The 24500-nt window shown below is 52.2% G+C and overlaps 8 protein-coding genes across 8 annotated transcripts; 6 read left to right on the top strand and 2 right to left on the bottom strand.

Moving 5' to 3' along the window:
- Positions 1–918: 918 nt before the first annotated feature.
- Positions 919–2926, top strand: INS49_010503 (uncharacterized protein; the record flags this gene model as incomplete). The annotated part of the gene is made up of 8 exons (XM_043171228.1): positions 919–946; positions 1200–1291; positions 1379–1875; positions 1973–2026; positions 2113–2133; positions 2226–2313; positions 2373–2431; positions 2806–2926. 8 exons carry the CDS (start codon positions 919–921, stop codon positions 2924–2926), a joined length of 960 nt encoding a protein of 319 aa, XP_043025793.1.
- Positions 2927–3081: 155 nt separating this feature from the next.
- INS49_010502 (uncharacterized protein) lies at positions 3082–5002 on the bottom strand (the record flags this gene model as incomplete). The annotated part of the gene is made up of 8 exons (XM_043171227.1): positions 3082–3187; positions 3244–3416; positions 3490–3598; positions 3659–3901; positions 3971–4649; positions 4703–4720; positions 4778–4827; positions 4884–5002. 8 exons carry the CDS (start codon positions 5000–5002, stop codon positions 3082–3084), a joined length of 1497 nt encoding a protein of 498 aa, XP_043025792.1.
- Positions 5003–6253: 1251 nt separating this feature from the next.
- Positions 6254–7626, top strand: INS49_010501 (uncharacterized protein; the record flags this gene model as incomplete). The annotated part of the gene is made up of 5 exons (XM_043171226.1): positions 6254–6308; positions 6380–6481; positions 6545–6713; positions 6767–6890; positions 6955–7626. The coding sequence occupies 5 exons, from the start codon at positions 6254–6256 to the stop codon at positions 7624–7626; spliced, it is 1122 nt and encodes a 373-aa protein (XP_043025791.1).
- A 2045-nt stretch (positions 7627–9671) lies between these two features.
- Positions 9672–11360, top strand: INS49_010500 (uncharacterized protein; the record flags this gene model as incomplete). The annotated part of the gene is made up of 1 exon (XM_043171225.1): positions 9672–11360. The coding sequence occupies one exon, from the start codon at positions 9672–9674 to the stop codon at positions 11358–11360; it is 1689 nt and encodes a 562-aa protein (XP_043025790.1).
- An 857-nt stretch (positions 11361–12217) lies between these two features.
- INS49_010499 (uncharacterized protein) lies at positions 12218–13727 on the top strand (the record flags this gene model as incomplete). Its single annotated transcript, XM_043171224.1, has 5 exons — positions 12218–12481; positions 12541–12667; positions 12884–12974; positions 13051–13304; positions 13387–13727. 5 exons carry the CDS (start codon positions 12218–12220, stop codon positions 13725–13727), a joined length of 1077 nt encoding a protein of 358 aa, XP_043025789.1.
- Positions 13728–14816: 1089 nt separating this feature from the next.
- On the bottom strand, positions 14817–16341 carry INS49_010498 (uncharacterized protein; the record flags this gene model as incomplete). The annotated part of the gene is made up of 2 exons (XM_043171223.1): positions 14817–15703; positions 15906–16341. The coding sequence occupies 2 exons, from the start codon at positions 16339–16341 to the stop codon at positions 14817–14819; spliced, it is 1323 nt and encodes a 440-aa protein (XP_043025788.1).
- A 1058-nt stretch (positions 16342–17399) lies between these two features.
- Positions 17400–21895, top strand: INS49_010497 (uncharacterized protein; the record flags this gene model as incomplete). The annotated part of the gene is made up of 5 exons (XM_043171222.1): positions 17400–17969; positions 18034–19108; positions 20277–20356; positions 20495–21090; positions 21169–21895. The coding sequence occupies 5 exons, from the start codon at positions 17400–17402 to the stop codon at positions 21893–21895; spliced, it is 3048 nt and encodes a 1015-aa protein (XP_043025787.1).
- Positions 21896–23266: 1371 nt separating this feature from the next.
- INS49_010496 (uncharacterized protein) lies at positions 23267–24443 on the top strand (the record flags this gene model as incomplete). The annotated part of the gene is made up of 3 exons (XM_043171221.1): positions 23267–23313; positions 23437–24305; positions 24367–24443. The coding sequence occupies 3 exons, from the start codon at positions 23267–23269 to the stop codon at positions 24441–24443; spliced, it is 993 nt and encodes a 330-aa protein (XP_043025786.1).
- Positions 24444–24500: the final 57 nt, after the last annotated feature.

Here is a 24500-nt window from a genome sequence, read left to right as displayed (position 1 = left end):
GGCTTGGTGCATGGCACACAAGCCTGGAGACCGGCCCACGATGGTGGAGCTGGAACAACGTCTTTCCTCAAATGTTATAGGCAGGGACTGGAGCGACGAGGAAGTGGAGGGAAGAATGACGATTAAAGAGTTACTGGCCATGCCTCCCCCACCGAGGCCGGCCTGAGGTGTAATTATGTATTAGGTAGGTACTGTTGCAGCAGAGCGGATAGTACAAAACAATGCTTCAGGGCAACGCTGTGACCCTCCTCTTCCAGGTCATCGCAGCTTATTGGGGTGAGGATAACATGTCGAATCTCTGTCAGCCACGGGATTGGACATGAGAGCCCAGAACGGACGTCAAGAGATATGACGTCTTTCAAGCAGCATCCGATTTGAGACATCAAGTCACTATTTCAAACTTCACCCGAGGGCCTATCATATCCCATTTACTTCTCATTTCGTGCCAGTGACCGACACAAACTGAGTTAAATACAACACAACTGGGCACGAAGACCTGTGATGATATCATAAACGACAAATTCAGAACCAAGACTTTTCTCCGATATTGGATTGCCCTGGAAACATGGGAATGAAGAAGAAACCTGGGTGTTCACCAACCATTTGGCGGCATGCTCCCCGATATAACTGTAGCATCGCTCGCAGATGGGAATTGGCAATCGAGCCAAAGTAATGATATGTCTCGCCTGGAGGAAATTAGTGAAGTTTTAATTGTCTGCAAACCTGGTCGAAAAGTATGAGAGGCACAAAAGTATGAGAGGCACAAAAGTATGAGAGGCACAAAAGTATGAGAGGCACAAAAGTATGAGAGGCACTCAAAGACAAGTCGTCTCAGCGGCATTCGCTATAGGCTGATTTGAGATGCAAATGATGTGGAGATCAACATCTTCAACACATGGCCTGGAAACCGAGACGCCAATGCCGGTGGAGACGTGCACGAGCCCAGGTGGGTTGTGAAGATGCCTGCCAAGGTAGGCGAGTCAGGAGAGGATTAGCCTGCCGCCGAAAAAACATTAGCGCCACGATAAGGAATTTGACCTGCCCGATAAGCGACTCGCCTCTCCAATTCTGCAGCTTTTTTGCCAGGGTGCATTTTCAGGGCAACGACAGCACTTGGTTGCGACTGCGATTCACCTCGACCTTACCTTGCCTCTCCGCCTCTCGCCCATCGCTCCATCGCATCACAGGACGTTGCGAAGCTTGGTTGTCCGCCGACCGCTCCTCCAAACTCGAAAAGTCAAACCTTCTCCAGTACTACAAGTCCCTTCCGAGGGCGCCGGACAACGCCATGGTAAGGATGCCTGTCTCGCCCACCCAGGCGGTCCAGGAGAGGATGTGTTAGCAGCGAGACAGACGCTGACCACGGTCGCAACTACAGCCTCAGAATGAGTATATGGAACGCCACACCAAGCTCCATGGTCGCCGCCTCGACCATGAGGAGCGGACCCGGAAGCGAGCCGCCCGCGAGGGCCACGACGCCTCCGAGAAGGCCCAGAACCTGCGCGGCTTGCGCGCAAAGATGTACGCCGAGAAGCGCCACAAGGAGAAGATCCAGATGCGCAAGCAGATCAAGGCCCACGAGGAGCGCAACGTCAAGTCCGCCGCCCCGGAGAACGACCCCTCCAACCCCGTGCCCGCCTACCTGCTCGACCGCAACAACCCCACCTCGGCCAAGGCCCTCAGCTCCTCCATCAAGAACAAGCGGTCCGAGAAGGCCGCGCGCTTCGCTGTGCCCCTGCCAAAGGTCCGCGGTATCTCCGAGGAGGAGATGTTCAAGGTCATCAACACCGGCAAGAAGACGCAGAAGAAGGGCTGGAAGCGGATGGTCACCAAGCCCACCTTTGTTGGGCCTGACTTCACCCGAAGGCCTGTCAAGTCAGTACAACTCATCTCCTACCATGGCCCCCAGACCCTTGTGCTTGTGAATGCTCCAGCACTTTAGGACCCGCAGCAAGTTATTAACACATAGCAGGTACGAGCGCTTCATCCGTCCTATGGGTCTGCGGTACAAGAAGGCCAACGTCACGTAAGTAGCACGATTCCTCTTTTACAGTCCCCATATTACAGAATGCATCTTTTTAGGACCCGTAACAAGTGATTAACAAGTACTAGGCATCCCGAACTTGGTGTAACGTAAGCAGCTCCAAGAAATCACCGCCTCACCGGAAACAACCTCATCCATCCCAAAGCTGCTTCAGTGCCTTTTGGCTGACTAGGATCTGCAGTGTTCAGCTACCCATTATTTCCGTTAAGAAGAACCCCCAAAATCCGTTGTACACACAACTTGGCGTTCTGAGCAAGGGCACCGTTCTGGTAAGGCTCTGCTGAATCTTCACTTCATTGTCCACCGCTGTACTAACAGATATCTGCAGGAAATTAACGTGTCTGAGCTCGGAATCACCACTACGACGGGTAAGGTGGTTTGGGGAAGGTATGCACAGGTCACTAACAACCCCGAGAACGACGGTTGCGTCAATGCAATTTTATTGGTTTGAGGCGGTTTAGTGGGCTTAGACTTGAGCAGAGAAGCCGGTCGAGAGAATTACAGGCGTTGGGGGCGTTAAGGGACTCAAAAGGACATGCCTTTCCCTGACTGGAGGTCACTGAGGAGGCACCGACTCGAGTTGATATTCGTGCCACCCCCGAAGGCAGGCAGAGGCCAGGGTGGATGGGTCCTGCGGTGATACCCGAGACGGGACATTTACTGTCACGAGCGACATAGACACGGGTACATGGCTTGGACAGAATCGAAGGCTCTGCAACATCACGGCACTTCATTACGTACAAAATCCTACCAATTAGCAGTCCCATACGGCGGCTACGACACCAGAGATTCCAGGCCAAATCTTCATTGACGCTAGCCTCGAACTCTGCACCTGCGGCCAAGGAGAACAGCATTGCACTTCACGTGCTGAGATTTCCATAGAAAGTATTCAGCGTGCGACAATTTAGATACACTACTTATTATCTTGAACACCACTACCGTTGCTGGATCTTCGCGTGGCTTGGTTGAAATAAAGGAATCATCCAGACCTGTTTATCATCCATCGCCATACTCCCATCTAGAAAAAGGCTAGCCGTTTACTCTTTGTTATTTACTGGTGTTTCAACAGATACCACCTCCCTACTCGTATCCTCAGTGCCGCTCAGGGAAGTGGCTAGGTCCCTCTGCTGACGCTTTTTCTCCCTATTGACAAGATCAGTCACGTCTAGTTCACGTTCGATGCAGATGTTACAACTCACCCCTGTCTGTGGAGCAGCAAGGCCGTGATGAAACCAGCCCACAGCAGGAAGTAGAACACAAAGGTCACCGGCCAGCCGTGCTGCCATCTCGGTGCGCCGTATGGCCCCGCGGTGGGGAATATGAGCAGAGGAACCCAGATTTGGAAGGAGTAGCCAAAGGTCATCATAGATCCCTACATATGCCCGGTCAGGCATCACTTTTCTAGAAAAAGAGGGGATCGAGGCTGGACCCTGGATAACACTGACCATGATGATGGCTCGTTCCTCGGAATCATCCCTCACGATGGAGTTGACGGTGGAGTATAGGATCGGACTGGCACAGCCGGACACGCCGAATAAGTACCAAGCAAAGAATCTAGTCCCAGGGTCAGCGGTGGACAAGCCGAGCGTTCGAGCGCGAATTATAGGGGCTCACTTCAAAGGCTTCGGGATATTCCAGACGATCATGCATATGGTAGAAAAGAGAACGCATGTGGTCTCAATGCTGTAGATGGCCCAGGACGGGTAGATAGCTGCCAGAGTCGCGCCGAGCCAGGACGCAACGGCGGTGATGGCATACGTCCCGGTGGGCAGTTCGTTGACTTTCACCGTGCTGTAGCCCTCGGCTTTCAACCACAGGTTCATGTACTGCGAAGGGTATGATGATATGATCATGCAGCTGGAGTCACCCTGTCAGTGATCTGGCGTCTCCCAGAGGCTGGAGATGGCATGGTTAAGAGCTCCTCACATGTAGCAGAACACGAATATCCAGATGTGCCAGCGGCTCAGCGTCCGCTTGAATGTGTCCAGGTTCAGCTTCCCAGGCCTTCGGATCCGGAACTTCTCCAGGCGGCTCTTGGCAAGCCTCGTGTCGTCCTCGGTGAGGTAGAACGGCCTCGGCGAGTCCGGGATCCCGGGGAAGACGACATAGCCCAGCAGCGCAACGGGGATCGTGAAGATGCCGTCAATGATAAACAGCCACCTCCACCCCGCCATGCCCCCGACGCCAGAGAGGTTCTTGTACGCCGCGGCCTGCAGGTACCCGCTGATCATGGACCCGAGCGGGTTGCAGATGAACCAGGTGCCCGCGCGCCGGAACAGCTCGGGCCCGCTGTACCAGGACCCGAGGATGAAGTGCGTCCCTGCGAAGACGGGGGCCTCGAACATGCCGACCAGGAACCGCAGCGCGTACAGCTGGTGGACGTTTGTCACGCGGCTCTGGGCGAAGGTTATGATGCCCCAGAGGATCTCGAGCGTCGGGAGCAGCCACCGGGCCAGCTTCGGCCGCGACATGAGCAGCATGCCGGGTACCTGGAATACCACATATGCTGTTGTGTAGCAGACGTTGAAGTAATTGAGTTCATTTCCGTTGAGGTTGAAGTCCTCTTTCAGCCCGCTCACGTAGGCATTGCTGATGTTTGTTTGGTCTTTTGGGTGTTAGTTCTGACGGGGTGGTATCAACTGACTTCTGGGACTTTACCTAGATATTTGACAAAGACTATGGATGAGCAGTCAGTATCAAGTATTCTCTCGGAGCTTTTTGATGAAGACTTACAGCACAAGCAGGCAAACACGAGGATGGAAATGTCGAGCTTGAGGAGAAGTCTGTCCGAGTTTGAATATTTTGTTTTGTTCCAGCATGATCTTTCATCGAGACTCACTTTTTCTCTTCCACTGGGTACTCAGACGGGTACCAGTTGAATACTTCTTTGAACACACCAATCAATGATGACCTGGACCGTTGTGAGCTTGTGGCCTTCGTCTCCTCTGGGGTCGACATTGTCTAGAAACTTGACAGCAACCTTGGGTAGACGGCCAGTCTCAGAGAATGGCACGGCAGTAACAACTAGAAGAACACATTACAATTTTACGCAGGGACAAGGTCATCAAAATCTCACGCACGAGCCATAAGCCTGCAGCTCAAGCGTGATCGGCCCACATGCTTCCACCATAGATACAGGCAATGCTGCAGCCGGAGAGATCAGCAACGTCAAGGCGACGGCATCCGTTCACCGGGGCTATACATTCTTCCACTATAGCTCACAACTACAGCAAAAGCCCATAAATCCATACGCATCGTCACAATCAATCTGGAGCTAAAGTGGTGCTTGGCAGGGCCTGAATGGCGTGCTGCCGAGGATGTGCCCATTCGTCAATACTGAGGCGTGGACAGCCCCGGATCCTTGGGGATGGATGCAACATGAGCAACGCGATATCCGAGAGACACACACCACGACTTCCGAAGTCGCGTTTGTGTCACTTCGTTTACCTCTATTGGATAACTTCTAATGGCTCAACCTCCTACAGGATATCCTTCTACGGGATAACCTACCACGGGATCCTTTGCTGCGAGAGAACCTTCTATAGAATAGTCTCCAACCAAATCATATTCTACAGGCTTAGACTTTCGGCTGGGTGGCCCTTCGGGTGGCCCTTCCCCAATGTATCTGGCATATCGCATTCCTAGAGAGAGATTATCGTCAAGTTTCTGGTCGGTGGTCGGATTCCACACTCCGCCTAGTGGCGGCAAGATGATGTGCTCCACGAAGCTATTGCGTGCTCACATCTCCGCACTCCTTCACTTTGTCCGGCTGTGGAGGAGGACGCATCTGAGGGAACCCCGCGGGCAGGACTCCCAATCGAGTCTGTTGCATATGCAGCCTGTGATGATGAATGGGCGCTGATATGGATTTATGTTGGTCATCATTGGCGGCGGATGCGGGTAGGGCAGAAGGTGGATGCACTTGGACGGAGCCAGCCACGTTTTGAATAGAAATGCATTTGTAAGAAAGGTGTGATAAGCTCGTATGGCGTGCTTCGTTGGCAGAAGATGCCGCATTAAATGTCCGATGTCGTCGCGGCGGCAACTTGAACGCACCTTGGACTTCTCTTCTTGTTGCCTCGTAACTGGCGTCTCCCTGCAAAGACATCAGTCTCCTTACATCTCCGTGACTTGACAATTGTACGTCCTGAAGTTGCCCTGCCTTCAAAGACACATACCGAAGACTGTTTTTGATTTGGATTACACAAGATGCCTGGAAGAATTATTGAGAGGTACGAGCAGGTCCCAGTGACCAAGGAGGACCGTGAGTAAACCCCAGCGAGATCAACTATACGTCCACATCATCGCCTACTTGGCAATGCTGACCATAACCAGTTGATTGGGCGGAGCTGGTGACTATCGACCTGAGCAAGTTCGATGCGCCCGGCGGCAAGGAAGAGCTCGTCAAGGAGCTCGAGTATGCCGTCACCAAAGTTGGTAAGCATGAAGATGGGACCAAGCTTCCAGGTACAAGAGAATTATCAACTAAAAGTTCTCTAGGCTTCTTCTACGTGAAGAACTTCAACATCAGCCAAGAAGAGGTTGACAGGCAATTTGCTCTTGGAAGAGAGTTCTACAATCTTCCACTGGAGGAAAAGTTGAAGTACCACAACAGTGACGATCTCGTCCGCGGTGAATATAATGGATATCGTCCTGCCGGTCACAGAATGTGAGATCTTCAGGCACCCCTGGCTCAACACAACTCTAACCACATGTCATTAGCCTTGGCAATGGGATCAAGGACAACGTCCAAGTCTACAACATTCCCAAGTTTGACGGATTTCACAAGCGGCAACAGCCACCGGTTCTCGAGGATAACATTAAAGAGATCGAGGCATTCTCGCGAGTAAGTCTCTCAGCAGATGTGCATATGACTTATCGTCAACCTGCTTCTAATACTTTCAATGCAGAAATGCCACGAGGAAGTGGTAGTGAAGCTACTCAAGCTCTTCGCACTCTTCCTCGAGCTTCCCGACGAAGACCAGCTGGTCCGGGAGCACCAGTACGACGTCAAGGGAGAAGACCACCTGCGGTACATGCACTATGCGGCCCGCTCGCAGGAGGACAACAAGAAGGTGGGCGAGCTCTACTCACCAGGGCACACGGACCTGGGCAGCATCACGCTGCTGTTCCGGCAGCCCGTGTGCGGCCTGCAGATCCTCAACAACGCGGGCCAGTGGAAGTGGGTCAAGCCCGTGGACGGCACCATCACCATCAACACGTGCGACGCCCTGACGGCGCTGACGGGCGGCCTCATCAAGTCGTCCATCCACCGCGTGCACGCCCCGCCCCAGGACCAGGCGTCGATCGACCGCCTGGGGGTCCTGTACTTTGCCCGCCCCAACAACCACGTCGTCCTCGACCCGCTGCAGGACAGCCCGCTGCTGGCCCGCCTGGGCAAGACGTCCAACGTCTTCACCGAGCTGGGCAAGCACCTCACCACCGAGGAGTGGGTCAAGATCCGCCAGACGCAGCAGCAGCGGAAGACGCCTGGCGCCAAGATCACCGAGGATGGCAAGTATGTGCACAAGCCTGAGGACCTGCAGATCCTGCCTGGGCTCCATGCTACGGTTCATAACTAGGGATTTGGGCAGATATGTGGGGATAAATAGCCAAAAGAACTCAAAAGATTGTGAATGCAACCCTTGGTCATGATTGTGCGAGATTTCCTATCGTTGATCGTGTGAAATAACACTCCGTCATACTTTGTACTAACGAGCCATGATTATTACTCCACTAATGCTTGTAAACAGCTGTAGAGTGATTATTCAGTCACAGCGAACTCGCCTGCTTTTAGGATAATCTCACGTAGAACACCCGAACATGGGGTAACCTATAATGGGATAGCCTGCAGTAGGATAACCTACAGTGAGACAACCTGATCGGAAATTACCTGTGTATGTTGTGTCGGAGAATAGTCTATAGATAGCCTCTTGTTGGTGACATCATTTATTGTTCACACTCCTAGCCTCATGGACCAGGGTACAAGTAATTGATTGGGAACTGAGTAATTATGTCGAGACTACGGCGCCCTCAATTGTCCATATCTATTCAAATGCCTCCAAAATCGCGATGTCTAACGTTCTTCGCTCCAAGACCTTCCAGTGGTGGCGGGTCCGGCTTTGTGGTCCGAAGAAACCACTCAAGTAACTCCGAGATTATACCTCCCAAAAGTCCTTGCATCACTGGCTTCAAACTACAGAATTTAAGTTTAAGTATTATCTGACTAGTTGGCAGATCGACAGCTCTAGACTACGTCTAATGTACTACATAGGCTCCATCGTAAGGCAATTTTGTCACCCACCTCATGTTTTCCCGGGATATTATTTGGTGCTAAGATTCAGGAAGGAAGCTTGAAGATGCCCTTATCACCCTGAAAGTTCATTGCATGCTCATTCTCTTCCTTACATAAGCTTGAACCTTAGTTCCCAAAGACGTGGCCTCTTAAGACGCGGAGCCCTTCCAGATGTCCTCTGCGGCAACCTCTAGGGCGTCCAAGTAAGCCGTAGCCAGAGCAACGCGCTCTTCAGGATCCATTGAATCGCCGGCAATACCGTCAAGACGTTATTTTGGCGCCAATTCCCTCGAAACGGGTAAGAAGTTTGGTGGCTGTGGGTAAAACAGCCACGTTGCCTTCGAGATTAACAGCAGGTGCTCCAATCATTTCAATCAGCATGTCCTCGTCAGCAAAGTCTGACCGGAAACTTGTTACTCGAAGTCGGCCTTCAGGGTGGTGTCGATAAGAATTTTGAGAACGCTCGTTCCGCTGAGACTTTGCAGTAGCTGGCGAGGGCGGCCTCGACCTCCGCTGTGGTTGATTTAATGGCCGAGGATTACTTGTCGTGCCCATAGTATGTGAATACATTCTATTGGGGCCTATGTTCTGGCTGTAGAAACATGATAGTGGTGGAAAGCTCTGCGAAGTAATTTTGAAAGACATTATGGAAGGGGGCGACAGGTCGTCGACGACAGACGTCGATTTCGTGGCACCACAGGGTTCCATACTATCAGGCGGGCACTTTTCTAGTTTCGACATAAAGTTGCCTTGATCTGCCACCCCCCCCCCCTCGAAGAAACTTTCATAGAAGAGTAACACGGGCGCTATGTCAATCTAAACCCGAACGCCTATAACCATCAAGGGCCTCTAGTTAGCCACCGGCCGAAGTCCAGTAGCGATCGAGATAGACCAGCCCAAGAGAAAGTCTGTTGGACTAGACCATTCATCTCATCTATGCATGCGATCTTGGGTGACTTTTGGCCATGACTCCCCGTGTAGCCACAACGGATACTTTGTGGCAAAAGCTTACAATCTGCCAAGTCGCTTGCACGATATCTCTTGGCCAACCCTGTCAGCCTGCCAGCACGCATGGTTCGACACGTGTTTTATCAAGCTCGCCCATAATCTCCGGGCGCTGATCCCCTTGCAGAAGGTGTACCAATGCCCAGGCGCCAAGCTCGATGATCATTAGTCGAATTAGACATGGCCCCTGCGTTTGACTCAGCTGTGAGGAAATTGGAACAAATGAGGATATTGGAATAAAAATGCCATGCAGAACCCATCGAAGTCAATGTAACCTTTCCGTGTCTTCCGTCCTACACAACGCACTGTGACGAGGCTCTGGTGACGATGTCTTCAATCAGAAAGCTCCTGTCTGCTCTGTTGCTTGTCCCTGCGGCCTTTGCAGAGGATGTTCTCATCAGCCGGCGCCATGACTTGCACCAGAAGAGGAGCGGCTATGGTAACTTCGAAATTTCGATTTACCACATCAACGATGTCCACGCCCACCTCGACCAATTCTCATCGTCAGGGACTGACTGCACACGGCCGGAAAGGGGCTGCTTTGGCGGTTACTCACGTGTCAAGACGGTTCTGAACTCGACCCGGCCGTCTAAGGAGAACAGCCTGTTCCTGAACGCGGGAGACGAATTCCAAGGCACGCTATTCTACAACTTCTACAAGGGCTGGAGGACCGCAGACACCCTCAACCAACTTGGAGTGAACGCAATGACCTTGGGCAACCACGAGTTTGACGGTGGCGACGATGAGCTGGCCGCTTTCATCAACAACATCACGTTTCCCATCCTGGCGGCAAATCTCAAGAGCACCAACCCAACTCTGAACAGCTCCGTAAAGCCATATGTCATCTTCGAGCAATATGACATGGCTGTGATCGGAGTCATCACCCCCGAGACAAGCCGCCTCAGCAACCCCGGAAATGGCACGACATTCACCGACCCGGTTGTCGCTGTGCAAGCCGCCGTTGACGAGATCAAGGCCACGACAGACATCAACAGGATCGTTGCTCTGACACACATTGGCTACACTGAGGACATCAAGCTTGCAGAGCAGACCACCGGCCTCTCCCTCATCATCGGCGGGCACTCCCACACCCCACTGGGCAACATCACCGGCAGCCAGGGGTCCTACCCAACGATAGCGAACAACACGGCCGGCGAGGAGGTCTTCATCGTGACCGCCTACCGCTGGGGCGAGTACCTCGGGTACATCGACCTGGTGTACGACACGGCCGGGCGCGTCCTCGAGTACCGCGGCGCGCCGATCCACCTGACGAACCAGACGAGGCAGGACCCGGCCCTGCAGGCGCAGGTTGACGCGTGGCGCGAGCCGTTCCAGGAGTTCGCCAACGAGGTCGTCGGCGAGTCGGCCGTCGAGCTGGTGCAGGAGACGTGCCAGGCCGAGGAGTGCACGCTCGGCGACCTCATGGCGGACGCCATCGTCGCGTACCGGCCAGAGGCCGACCTTGCCATCATCAACGCGGGCGGGGTCCGGGCTTCCATCGACGTTGGCCCTATCACGCGGGGCGAGATCCTGACGTCCTTCCCGTTCGGCAACGCGATCGTCGAGCTCACGCTCTCCGGCCAGCAGGTCTGGGACGTGCTGGAGGGCACCGTGTCGCATGTCAACCAGGCCAGCGGCCGGGCGGTGACGAGCTTCTTGCAGATTAGCAGTGGCCTCCGGATCGTGTACGACCCCGCGGGTCAGGTTGGGAGCAGGCTTGCGAACGTGACGGTTAAGGATGCGCCTATCGACTTGGCTGGGAGTTATCAGGTAGCCACGCTGGATTATCTGGCTGGCGGAGGTGATAACTTCTTCGAGGCGACTACGGATTACATCACGCTTGACTTGCAGGCGGACGTCCTGCTTGCATACCTGGCGAGTGTTAACCCAGTCGAGATTGCACTGGATGGGAGGATTTCCACTGTGCAGCCGAGCACCCGGGTGAGGAGGAGGATGCTCAGCGGGCTCCTCGTCTTTAGGGTTGCCGTACAAGTGGCCGGAGTGTCTGACACATGAACAATGATAGCAATAAACATACAATTTTGCCAGGCACTTTAAATTTGATGGCCTTTACAGTTTAGCCCCAAGACTGATACCAGTCTGCATTTTTCGCATTTCCTGGCGTAACAGTCCCTCGGCTTTACTAACTCTGCTAACCATCACTTATCTAGGGCTGGCTCGCTTTATGGCTGCTTCCCGAGTTGTGAGAGGTGCGATGTGCTTGTAGCCGACATTGGCTTTTGCTACTTCCTTTGGGAGGACCAGAATTATCTATGCTATACTCTCACTCTCGCCAGTCTTCTTATCTGCCTTGTTATTCATTTCTTTTCCTTTTCAGTTTTTCCTCCTTTGAACCTGCAGACTTATATATATATATATATATATGAAATCGCACTCAATTGACACAAATGGTAATTGAAACTGATGTGCATCCCGACACTACATTGAGGCCGGCAAATTGTTCCCCCGCCGAGCATTTGTGCTTTGTCCCCATCCTCCAACTTACTCCCGTGTGACCAGCCCCTAAGCCCCCGTCAGAGATTCATGTGCCTGGATAGCAAAATAGATACTTGTCTTGGACGATAGCAAGCGGGGTAGTCCAGCACCAGTCGGTATCCGATGCTTGAGACTCGGATGCCCATTGGTGAGGAGACGCCTTGTACCACCGTGATCCCCAAAGATCTCCAATACTAATGTACACAGTCAGCTATGCCCAGGCGACCCAAGCCGTCGGCAATCGTAACATACTGTCGTGGACGCATTTGGTCTCCTAATCTTTATGACGTCGGACAATGGGGCTTCTCTTCTTCTCCTTGTGAGACCTCGTGAACCTTCAACGTTCCCACAGGTGCAGTCGCCGCAGCTGAGAAGACATGGCTGAAACAGTCGCAGATGAAAAAGCCATTGCAGGCCTTGAAGCCCCGGAAACCGTCCATGACGAGTATACCCCTCAGGATGGAAGAACGGAACAGGAACGGCGGAGAAGCGAGAAAGCACTTGTCCGCAAGCTTGACTGTTTTATCGCGCCTGTCATGATGTTGTTGATGCTCATCAGCTATCTCGACCGCGGTAACATCGGATTTGCAGCGACCCAGGGCATGTCGGCGGACATTGGCCTTAAGGGGTCTGAATTAAATGTATGTGTACCTGGGGCGGTTTCACTGTGCTGGGATCACGTTTGTTGACATCGCACTAGACCGCAGTTTCTGTATTCTACATCTTCTACATCCTCGCGGAATTCCCTACATCGATCTTGGTCAAGCGGCTCCAGTTCAATCGAGTCATTCCCACTATTACGTTTTGCTGGGGTATAGTATGCCTCTGTACGGGATTTGTTCATTCATTTGGCTCCCTTGTGGTATGCCGTATCTTGTTGGGATTCTTCGAGGGCTGTCTTTTCCCTGCCATGACCTTGTTCCTTTGCAACTGGTACAAGCGCGAGGAGTTAGCGGTCCGCATCTCATTCCTCTTCAGTAAGCTCTCGTCCGAAATGTGCAAGAAATAAATCTGTGATTGACAATGTCTGACGGTTTTCGCAGTCGCGTCAGCTCTTTCAGGGGCTTTCGGAGGTCTGCTGGCCTGGGCCATGCTGAGCATGAATGGCGTGGCTAATATGCCGGGGTGGCGATGGTTTGTCCCCTCTGCCATTTCAAAAGGAGAGAGCCAGCTATGTTCCAGTTCGAGACTGAATCGCAGACTTCTTCAGGCTTTACATCATCGAAGGCATAATCACAGTCGCATGGGCTGCATGCTGCGTCTTCGTCGTACCGAAGAACTTTGAGACAGCGTATTTCTTGAATGCAGAGGACAAGCTGCTCATGAGGACGCGTGCCGAGGAAATGGAGGCTTATAGTGGAGGATCGGGCCACTACGGCAAAGAAGACATCATGGAAGCTGCCAAGGACGTGAAGAGTTGGGTGCATGGAGTGATACAGATCGCCGTGGTAACTATTCTATACGGTGAGTTGAATGGCTTAGTCCTGAACGATTTGACCACGGATGCACACAAGGCATTACATGAGGGCTGACCGCTTTTTTCCAGGCTTTGGCACATTCCTCCCCATCATCATCAGAGAAGGCTTCCGCTACTCACTGGTACAAGCCCAGTATCTAGTCATTCCCGTCAACCTCTGGGGAGCGCTCGTCTATGCTATAGGCGCGGTACTCTCAGACAAGTACAACAAGCGTTTCCTCCCGCTCATCATCTGCGCACCTTTTGGAATTGCCGGCTACGCGATCCTCCTCTGTAAAGTGTCACCCGCGGTGCAATACTTTGCCACTTATCTCATCGCCACGGCTTGTTTTCTGTGTACCGGAGGTAACATGTATGAACTTCCCTTGAAGCTTCCAGTCACCGCCAAAGCAGAAAACAGAAACAAGTAGCTGACAGCTTGATTGGTTCAACATAGTGCGTGGTTATCCGGTAATTGCGCTCCCGATGGGAAACGGGCTGCCAGCTTGGGCATCCTGTTGACCTTGACCAACATCGGCGGCGTCGTTTCAGGGCAGATATACCAGACCAATGCAGCCCCTGCTTTTACTCTGGGCCATGCGTGGTCCTTGGGATGCCTGGCATTTGCATGGCTCGGATGGTGGGTGGTTCGGTGGATTTATCTCAGGCGTCAGGCCGGTAAAGATAAAGCCGCAGTCGGCGCAGGTGGTGTACTCACAGAGAAGTATACAGACCGTGCACACGATTTTAGGTATCAGATATAGATGTGCTGGTTGAGGAATGCAAGAGAAAACATTTTCCTTCGATTGAGCCTTCTGGCACGGAGCAATCGCAATACTGCGGCCATAGCTTCCGAGGTTCTACATAATCCATTAGTCTACCGTTGATGTTACGAGTGCCAGCAACGTGATGGACATCCAAGTGATGTAGATAAACTTCAAATCAGCAACATCGAACACAAAGTCTTAGAAAATCGATTCCATTGAAAGTACTTGCTTTTACGCATATCCTTCCATTTTGCATAGCGTCGCACGCACTGGCTCTCTAAAATCCCGCAGCTGTTATTCAAGGAGACACACGGTTGCATGTATATCCGCTTGCATTATTTCTTTTCTTAATTTTCACCGCGATGAGAATATCGCTCTCTTCGTGGGTGACAGCAGCTTTTGCTGGTCCGCCTGACCCAGTGTAGTCATTGTTTTGGCCAGGATTTACGTTGTGCGGCGAGTCTGCCTTCGCAACTTTGGTTCGCACAGGACGCCCAGGTGTGGATAGGAGAATCCGATAAGAAAAGAGACAATGAAATCTGACTTGTGACATACGGAACGACGGAAAGAACAAGGACGCGGCCAAAATTAGACCAAGACCACCAGCAACAGCTGCGCTCAGGTTTTGAAGTCCAAGAAAAGGTAATGAGAGTGAGCCAAATTGCCAGAACGTGAACCGAGATGATCCTCCAAACTGAGGGAGTTCTTCCACTAGTGGGAAAGAGAGTGTTAGGCTTCGGAGCCTTTGACGAGCTAATCCTGATCTCCCTGTGCTCGCTTGAGAACCCCTGAAAGCAGCTCGCACAGCTCCTTTGCATCAACCCGGTCCTCCACTTCAATTCTGAGTAGGTTCAACTCGATAATTTCAAGCACTTCCACGAATGCTGTATCCTTGTCGCTTTGGGCCACACTTCTCAGACTAGCGATGTTATCGACTACTGCAGGGTGGACCTCAGTGCTGTCTTTGGCCTTGGTGGCTTTCATCTGATAAAAGTGAGCCTTGTCATGCCCCACCGATGTGGGCTTCCGGGCACTGCCGAAGTTCTCAACAGCCTCCCAGTCACGCACAAACCAGATGGTAAACTCCAGGAATATGCACCCAAGAGACCAAATATCGAACTTGCGGGAACGTGGTCTGTCAGTGTATATGGCTTCCGGCGCCTCATAGGAAGGTGTTGTTGCTCGGGTGGTTGTCGCTATTCCCTGCCTCTGCAAGGTTGCGACGTCGTGGATGCGAGATATGCCAAAGTCGGCGATCTTCAGGATACCATACGGCCCTCCGGTGAGGAAGTGCAGGATATTGCCAGGTTTCAAGTCACCGTGACGGAAGTTAGCCCGCTCTCCAATCTGGTTGTGGAGAAACTCAAGCGCTTCCGCAAGACCAAGCATCTGTTGCAGACACCAGAGGGCCAGCTGAGGCGATCGAATCTTCGTGTCCTCATCCTTCCAGAAGTTGTCGAGGTCTCCTCCCTCAGCCCAGGGAAACATGATGTAAGTCTTGTTCCCCTGGGAGAATGTCTCAAAGTTCTGTATGATATGCTTATTCAAACTCAGCCCACGAATCCTGTTGAGATTATTTCGCTCTTTTTCGAAGTCTTCTTTGAACTTGAATTCCTTGAGCGCAACCACGAGGCTAGGTGCTTCGACCTTTCTTAGGGTTAGTTGAATCCTCAACCGGCAAAAACAAGATCAAGTGAATGGTGCTCACCTCGAACCCTTCGTGGTGACTTGAATCAACCAAAACCTTATACACAACATTACGCTGGCCATTTTGTGCCTCAACCACTGTCACAAAAGGAAGCGGGCATTCTGGAGCAAGCGTCCTGTGCGCTCCTCCAGTACAAAAGACTGGCGCCAGAACTAGCCACTGCTTTTCGACGAAGTCGTCCAGTTTTTCCAGCCCCCATTCGGAAGGCCACTTGAAGCTTCGCGCAGGATCCACGGACGAATACAAGTGGTTACCGCGTTTGGACAGTGGCAGGTCTTCGTCTGTCAGGCCAGCGTCGAGGAGGTTCTTGACGCCCCAGGACAACGTCAGATTCACCAAAATCACAAACAACTTCTGTCCAGACTCCAGGATCCTGGTGGCAAGATTTGTCGAGTTCTGTCGAATTCGCTTTAACGACCATCTTTTCTGGTGCTCATGGAGCTCAGTTATGATGTTGTCCGTTGCTACAATCTTACGCAACTCGCTGTTCGGAATGTATTTTCGACGGCTTAGATCATCTGAAAGGCGAGAGTTGAATAGTTGTCTGTATAGAGAATCCTCGGTGGCCATCTGATCATCCGTACTGGTCCTATGCTTGTTGGTTCCTTTTTTTGAAGACAGTCGGCGGTCTAAAATGAGATTTGTCAGGATACCACACACCCTAGGTGGTATGTACCGGTTGCACTGGGTCAATGGGGAATTTACTGAGAACCGGGAAAGTCCTTCTTCTAGTTCCAATCAACATAGGTGATATAGTCGTCTTCAGCTCCGAGAAATCACGAATCCCCCACACACTCTGTGGGATTCATCGCTTGGTTTTGCGATTTGGCCAGCACGGAAGCCTTGTTGACCAAGTTTTGCTCGCAGAAAGAGTGATACGAGAAAAGCGGGGTTTCTGGAATCGGTCGTCATCCCGATAATCACCTGGAAAGAGCCGCAAAGCCAGAGCCTGATGAAGATAGGTGTGGAAGAACAACGAGGCTCGGACCCTTGCCCCACTAGTTAGAGCGAGAATACCCGACAGTAAGAGAGATAGGCCCTCACACCAGGCGCCAAGACGTGTTAGCAGACTGATCACTCTAGGACGGCATTCGTGGTGGCTGCATTGTGCATGGTCAACCGCACACTCGTCCTGGGTGTGTGCAATGAGAGGTGCCGTCGGCTGACCGGCAGGCTGCACCATGCAGCCACTTGAGCTGGTTGGCATCCTGCGCGGAGGGGTCGGTATCTGAAGCTATACAATTGGCTTCGCATTCTGCCATGCGAGAACTGGCAGTTCGGCATGTGAAGTCACATACCTGTCCTCTCAGACTTAAGGGCGTGATAGGCTGCTCGGATGGCCGTGCCGGCCTCGTCCTCACCGAGCCTCCTGCAGCGTGATCATGAGTGCTTCGCAATGCTGCCACCTTCTGGGGTGTATTCAGTGGTCGACGTCCCCAGGTCGAACTACATCAAGTTGCCGAAAGCTCTCTCGAAGGAGAGATCCTGTGAATACCCAACCATCAATCGAAGAAAAGCCAGATCCCAACCAACTCAGCCAGCTGGACAGTCAATCCACTTTCAAGAGCTCACTCCGGCGAAGAGTAGAGTCTTTTCCACTATCGATCAGCCGTTCTAATACCGACAGTATGGCGCAAGAGAAGTCACTGAAAAAGCTGCTGGCGGAGAGGAGAGTCGACATGACGTATGATAAGGAGGGGATGTCCCAGGCTTGGTTGCCTTTCGATGCAATCGAGGACATCCTTGGGTCTGATAAGGGCCAGAACTCACTCCGCACTAGTTCAGGGGACAATGACAAGCTACGGGCATTCGTCACCAAGTCAAAGCGTCTCTGGGCCCTTCTTGTCCATGTCAATCGCTTGGGGTGGCTCGAGTCCTTCTGCGATGCAGACTTTGGAGACAGCTTCTTTCCAATCAAGCGAAGTGGAAATTGGAATCTACGGTCGCGTAGCAGCAACAAGCTTGTGGTCATGCCTGGCAAATCTGATGACGACGAGACGGCCTTTGATTCTATCGAAGACCAACAGTGGCAGTTCTTTGTGCCAATCTTCGGGCCGAAAAGCTTCGCTTGCGCATTCGACTATCATTGCAGAATGCCCTTTATCAGAGAGTTTCGTACAGAGGACACAAACTTCAGCGCTGTCACGGAGTTCGTGATACATCGAAATCACTTGGACTTCCGATCCAATGGCCAAATCGTAAGAGACAGACCCTGCCGCAACTTGCAGCGGAAATGGATGCTAATAGTCTGTTGCATTGGAGGGAGCCGTGGTTGACGAGGATGGAAACCCTCACGTTGCTGTGAAGGAGTTGACGTCAGCCAAATCTCTCGATTGGAATAACTTTAAGAAGCTTGTTGAGAACGAGGCATCGGTACTGCTCCACTTTGGCAAACAGGACCACCCGCATTTCATCCAAACAATTGCGAGGTATACGCAAGGAACTAGACACTTCTTCGTTTTTCCTTGGGCGAAGGGCGGCAACCTGCGCAACTTCTGGAAAGAACAGCCGAGCCTGAGCACTGCATCGCTCAACTTCAGTCAGACCTTCTGTGTCGATTACATTAAATGGTTCTTTGAACAACTTCTTGGTCTCTCAGGAGCCATCGAGAAGCTTCATAACCCGCCCAACCAACCAGGTGGTTCCTGCCGGCATGGCGATCTCAAGCCAGAGAACATACTCTGCTTCTGCAGCGTCGTCCCCAAAGCAGGAGATTTACCGACAGATATCAAGCTCGTGATCGCGGACGCAGGGCATGCAAGGATTCACGAAAAGGCGACAGATCTCCGTGGGGAGAGGACCACCACCCAAGCTGGCACGCAGACTTACACACCGCCAGAGGTTACAGTGCAAAGCGACAAGGCCAGGTCTCGGCGATATGACATTTGGTCCATCGGATGTCTGTACCTTGAATTTCTCATCTGGATACTGTACGGAAGCGACGGGCTCGAAGCGTTCCACAACGATGTCAAACGGGCCCAACCATACACATTGTACCGGCTCAACCCAGACGTGTCCCTCAAGCCCGAAGTCCAAGGGTGGACCGAGAACATTAAAAAGGATCCCAGATGCGCACCTATCACGTCGACAGCCGTTGGTCGCTTGATCGATCTCATCGAGAAGAGGTTGCTGGTTGTGAATATCGGGATTCAACCTGCCAAGGCTACTCGACCTTTTTCAGCAAGCGAGAAAGAACCAATGACACCGCCTGAGCCGGTGGCAATATCTGTTCGAGCGCCTACATTCGATTTAAACCAGATGCTTCATACTCAACGGGCTGATGCCCGCGAGATGTTGGAGGAAATGGAAAAGATTGTGAAGTCTGCTCTTGCCCATGGTCCGCGATCCCTGGCGTGGATCAATTGGGACGGCATGGCGCAAGCAGAGCAGCGCGGAATACCGAGACTTACAGATACTCTATCTTCTACTGGACATGCCAGACTTAGAGTTCCAAGAGGGAGGGTTGGAGCATCAGCTGTGAGTCTGGATGTTTTATCCCTTCACAGCTATAATTATGATTGTTCATTAACGAATACATGCCATGAATCAGATAAGCGAGGTATATTCACATGCCTTTTTCCTCTTGAGTAAGAAGACTAATACGTGTTCACTGACGCATAAGGCGGTTTGAAATTCAGAGAGTACGTTTTTCCACGCATTTCTAATTCCCTTACTACCAAACCAGTATTTCTTTTGTTTAATTACTTGCTGCTGATCTAACTGTTGAGTTTAGTACGTACGTAACGCTGCTTCATGAGCTGAGAGGATATCCGGATTTCTAATCTGTTTCCGTAGATGGTAATGCTCGATTCCTCATTACATCCGCCACAAGCTATGCTAACTACCAATTCTGTCATCGTGATGTAGTTTGTGAGTTGGCATTCATTCTCCACAAGCCCCAATCTACTAATAATCATATCTTTGAGACAGACTGTAAGTCAACTAGTGAAATACTCGTTGAATTCCGAGAAAGCAGTCTTACTTCTGACATTTTTTGCGTTTCTTTATCCGTAGCCTGTAAGTTAAAAAGGCACTTGACGCTCGTCTTCCACCGCGTTATAGATATCTGGGGATTTCTGACTTTTCAGCTCGACAACAATTGGAAGTACGATGCCGATGAAAAGACTGCTCGAAAGGTAGTGCTCCAGAGTCCAGAGAGGAAAGACAAGGAGCATCGCAACTCGAAGCTTTGCCAACGCTGCCAAGAGCTCAGAATACTGTCACCCAACGGCGGATTTTCCGATGACCTGGCCAGTTTGAAGAAGAGATCTCAGTTCTGTGATCTTTGCAGTTTGGTCTATGAAAAGATGGTGCACCTTGCAGTTCGAAGTCAAGAGACTGTTAGGTTGGTTAGATCTGGGTCTGGCCTGTCTATAGTGTCTGGTGAAAACCAATGGGGCCCGATATTTTCTCTGTGTACCACCTCCGGTACGTGGACCGTCTCGAAACCATGTGGTATCTATGGGAGAAATTGATGATGATTTCGCGTGCTGATTAACTAGCAGAGTCCAAGCTACTGAGATCGAACGGGATCCAACCGGGCTTTCCATACCGACTGGCCGCAGGGAGCACCACGCACATCAAGGTGATATCTGAGTGGATTGGTCATTGCGACCAGACTGATCATTGCAGAGATGAGAAAAGTTTCAATCCTACCAGACTGTTGTCTGTTGGCGATACGGATTGCAGGATGGTCAGACTCGTGACTAACTTCGAGCCTCAGAAACCCGTCCAGTACGCCGCCTTGTCCCATCGATGGGGCTCGCCAGACCACAAGCCGCCCGCAACAGTCGACTTTGCGGCAACGACATGGGATAATTTGCATATCCTCCAGGACGGTAACGGAATCAAAGACGGCGCTCTTCCCAAGACGTTCCAGGACGCTATCACAGTCACCCGGAAACTCAGGATACCATACCTTTGGATTGACTCCTTGTGCATTCTTCAGAAGACTGGAAAAGGGGATGACAGAGAGCACAAAAAGGACTGGGAAAAAGAATCACTACTCATGGAGAAGGTCTTCAGCTCCGCCTACTTGACCATCGCGGCCAGCTGTGCGGAGCACAGGTTCGATGGGTTTCTCAAGAAACGGCAGCAGAGAGACTTCTCAACCATGACTGCCAGCGATGGAGCACAATTCCATGTCTGCCAGGTCATTGATGACTTTGATCATGACGTAGAGCAGGGCGAATTGAACAAGAGAGGGTGGGTCTTGCAGGAGCGTGCTCTTTCATGCCGGACAATACACTTTACTGGGACGCAGACGTACTGGGAATGCGGGAAAGGCATCAAATGCGAGACTTTCACAAAAGCAGAGAAGTAAGTGGTATATCACAACGTTCGAATGTCCATTTTCAGACAAATGGCGCGGTGATTCAGAACTAACAGCCTGTGCAGCCGCAAAGCAGCCTTCCTTGGAGACTCAAACTTCCCGCATTCTGTCGAGGCCTTCAAACATGGCCGGCAGATTCAGCATTATCAAGGCCTATACGAGCGATACTCTTCACTCGGTCTCTCGAACCAAGAAGACAGGCCCGTCGCTATCGCAGGCCTTGAACAGAGATTGATGGCTGCCCTCAAGTCGACCGGTGGTTTTGGCATTTTCCAATCAAACTTTCACAGAGACCTGCTTTGGCACCGCCAACATGGACGTCCCACCTTGGAGCGAATCAAATTTGGTCAATCGGTCCAAGTCCCCTCATGGTCATGGATGGCTTTTGGAGGAGAGATAAGATACATGAACGCCCCTTTGGGAGGTGTCGAATGGAACCGCAAGGTCATCTCGCCGTTCAAGGTGCCCGATGAGGGCAACTCAAGCACGTTCAGGGCCCAACATCCCATCGATTTCCAGGCACCAGTGCTCAGACTGAAGGGTGAGAGGCCGAAGTTGCTGTTGCAAGATGAGCCGAGTCGGGAGCTGGACCACCCTCTCAAATGCGTTGTCATTGGAAGCAACAAGGACGGCAATAGCAGGTCTCGTCAACACTACGCCATCATTCTTTCGTCAATTCGGAAGAACGGTTTTCATCAATTTTACGAGAGGATCGGGGTTGCATACCTGACTGAAGAGGAGTTGAGCAACGTGGAAAATGAACAGGAGACTGAACTTGGGACCATTCGCTAGGCGTTCTGTTAACTATACTTTGGTCTCGGCAACGGGAATCATCTAACACCCCGTCGCTGCCTGTCTGTCTCGCGCAGCCCTGGCTTTCAACAAGTCATTGAACAGGCGTTGATATATTTCATTTCTTGGGCGAGATCTTCGCTACCCGACTCTTTACATAGTCTTAACACCGACCTTTACAAGTTTGAAAATATCGACTTCCAACCAGATTGAGCTTCTGGTGGGGGGGGGGGGGGGAAGAATTCCTTGTTCTAGCTTTTTCCTGAACACCAAGTAACTTGATTTGGGCTTTGGGCAATGCTTTCAGTTACTTGAATTCCAAAATGCAATCCAAGCAATTGAAACAGGACACGTGCACATGCTCTGGAAGGTAAATTGAGAATAGAAAGGAGTGACATAGATTCAAAATATGATGACGAAATGCAATATCTATCACGCGATCTTCGATGCATATGTTAACAGAGTGCACCATAGTAGTCTGTACAGCACGATCATCGGCAGCTCCGCAATGGTGGTATGGATGCCTCTTCGTAAGGGATGAAGTAGCATCATTGATGCCAGAGAGCCTTCAAACTTTGAGTGTTTCCCAGCCTTGGACACCTGGTGATCTTCGTAAAGAGAGCCGGGAGATGGAGCCGGTCGGAAGGTGGTGGAGTATAGCGGAAGTGGTCGGAGGTGAGGTCGGAGGTCTGCCAAGATCTACAATTGTGCTCACCTCGTGACTTGTTCTGCCTTCCGGTAGCCGAGCCGAGCACTCCAGGTCGCCGAGACGACGGAGCAGCACAGAATTAAGCGTCCCAAATTCGACGTGGCCTTTTCGTTCCAGTCACGAACTGGAGGATCCAGGTAAATATGTACTGAAACTAGGCCGTTGCTGGCATAGCATGGAGGTCTCTGCGCATGCCGTCGAAGCCTGCCAAGCGCCGCCAAATTCCCTGTTCTGGCGGAAGAAATGCCAGGGAAGCTCGGGCTGAACTCGCCCGATTGAGGGTCCCCCAGGCGCTAACGTCGCCAAATTCATTACGCTCGCCAATCACACACAGCGCAGGAATTGACTCAGCAGCGAGGTCTGAGGACTGGGAAGACTTTGCGCTCCACCATCGGTGCGATTTCGACATTGCTCATGTGGGTCGGGACCTTGATGGAGAGATGGAGGGGGAGGGGCAGCAGAATTATGGGACCAGGGCCATGCCGTCATGCGTGCCCCTCCTTGAGTTATAAAATTGTTTCCCTTCTTGAGCGAAAGCAAACAGAGGGGCCATTTTTCCCGAATCTCCTGATTCTCGTCCCATCCTACACCGGTTCACAACAAGTCTGCCCTCCTCACCTCTCCGATACCAAAACAAACACGTCAGATTCCAGTCCTCCATCATGTCTTTCGGTACCAAGGCCAAGCTTCTGTCCGGCGATGAGATCCCGTGAGTTGTACCCCTCCAATCAAGACCAGTCCCCTGATCGACGACGCCACCTGTCTCACATGGACCAGAAGGCCCATGTCTGTGAAGTGCTCCTCACTGACACACCATCTTCGCGCGCAACAGCACTCTCGGCTATGGCACATGGCAGTCCAAGCCCGGTGAGGTGTCGGTCGGTATCTACGAGGCCCTGAAGGCCGGCTACCGCCACCTCGACCTGGCCAAGATCTACGAGAACCAGAAGGAGGTGGCCGAGGGTCTGCACAAGGGCATCAAGGACTTTGGCATCAAGCGTGAGGACCTCTTCATCACCTCCAAGCTGTGGAACAACGCCCACCGCCCCGAGCACGTCGAGAAGGCCCTCGACGACACGCTCGCCGAGCTGCAGCTCGACTACCTCGACCTCTACCTGATCCACTGGCCCGTCGCCTTCCCCCTGGAGGGCGCCATCGGCGAGGTGCTCTTCCCCAAGCACAAGGAGAAGTCGGGCGAGGTCGCCCTCGACAACGGCGTCTCCCTGGTCGACACGTGGAAGGCCCTGATCGCCCTCCCCAAGAGCAAGGTCAGGAACATCGGCGTCTCCAACTTCACCGTCGAGCACCTCGAGCAGGTCTCCAAGGCCACCGGCGTGGTCCCCTCGGTCAACCAGGTCGAGCGCCACCCGCGCCTGAACCAGAACGACACCCTGATCCCCTACGCCAAGGAGAAGGGCATCCACATCACCGCCTACTCGGCCTTTGGCAACAACAGCTTCGGCCTGCCCCTGCTCATCACCCACCCGGCCGTCGAGGCCATCGCCAAGAAGCACAACGCCACCGGCGCCCAGGTCGTCCTCGCCTGGTCCCAGGTCGGCGGCCACAGCGTCATCCCCAAGTCCGTCACCCCCAGCCGCATCGCCGCCAACTTCCAGGAGATCAAGCTCAACGACGACGACGTCAAGGCCATCAACGAGATTGGCACCAAGGAGTACCAGCGCTTCAACGTCCCAGCCACCTGTAAGTTGAACACAGTCTTCCCCGAGATGGTGACACAACATACTGACTGTCATTTGTACAGACAACCCCAAGTGGGACATCAACATCTGGGACGACGAGAAGGAGAAGTCCACCACCAACAAGGTTGTCGTGGTCTAAGATGTTTGCAATTGGGATTGGATTGGCGCACCCTGATGGTAGATACCTCCGCATAGA

Source organism: Diaporthe citri, assembly GCF_014595645.1.
Source record: "Diaporthe citri strain NFHF-8-4 chromosome Unknown scaffold_4, whole genome shotgun sequence".
In the NCBI taxonomy this organism is placed as follows: domain Eukaryota; kingdom Fungi; phylum Ascomycota; class Sordariomycetes; order Diaporthales; family Diaporthaceae; genus Diaporthe; species Diaporthe citri.
This window is presented reverse-complemented; position numbering and strand designations above follow the sequence as displayed.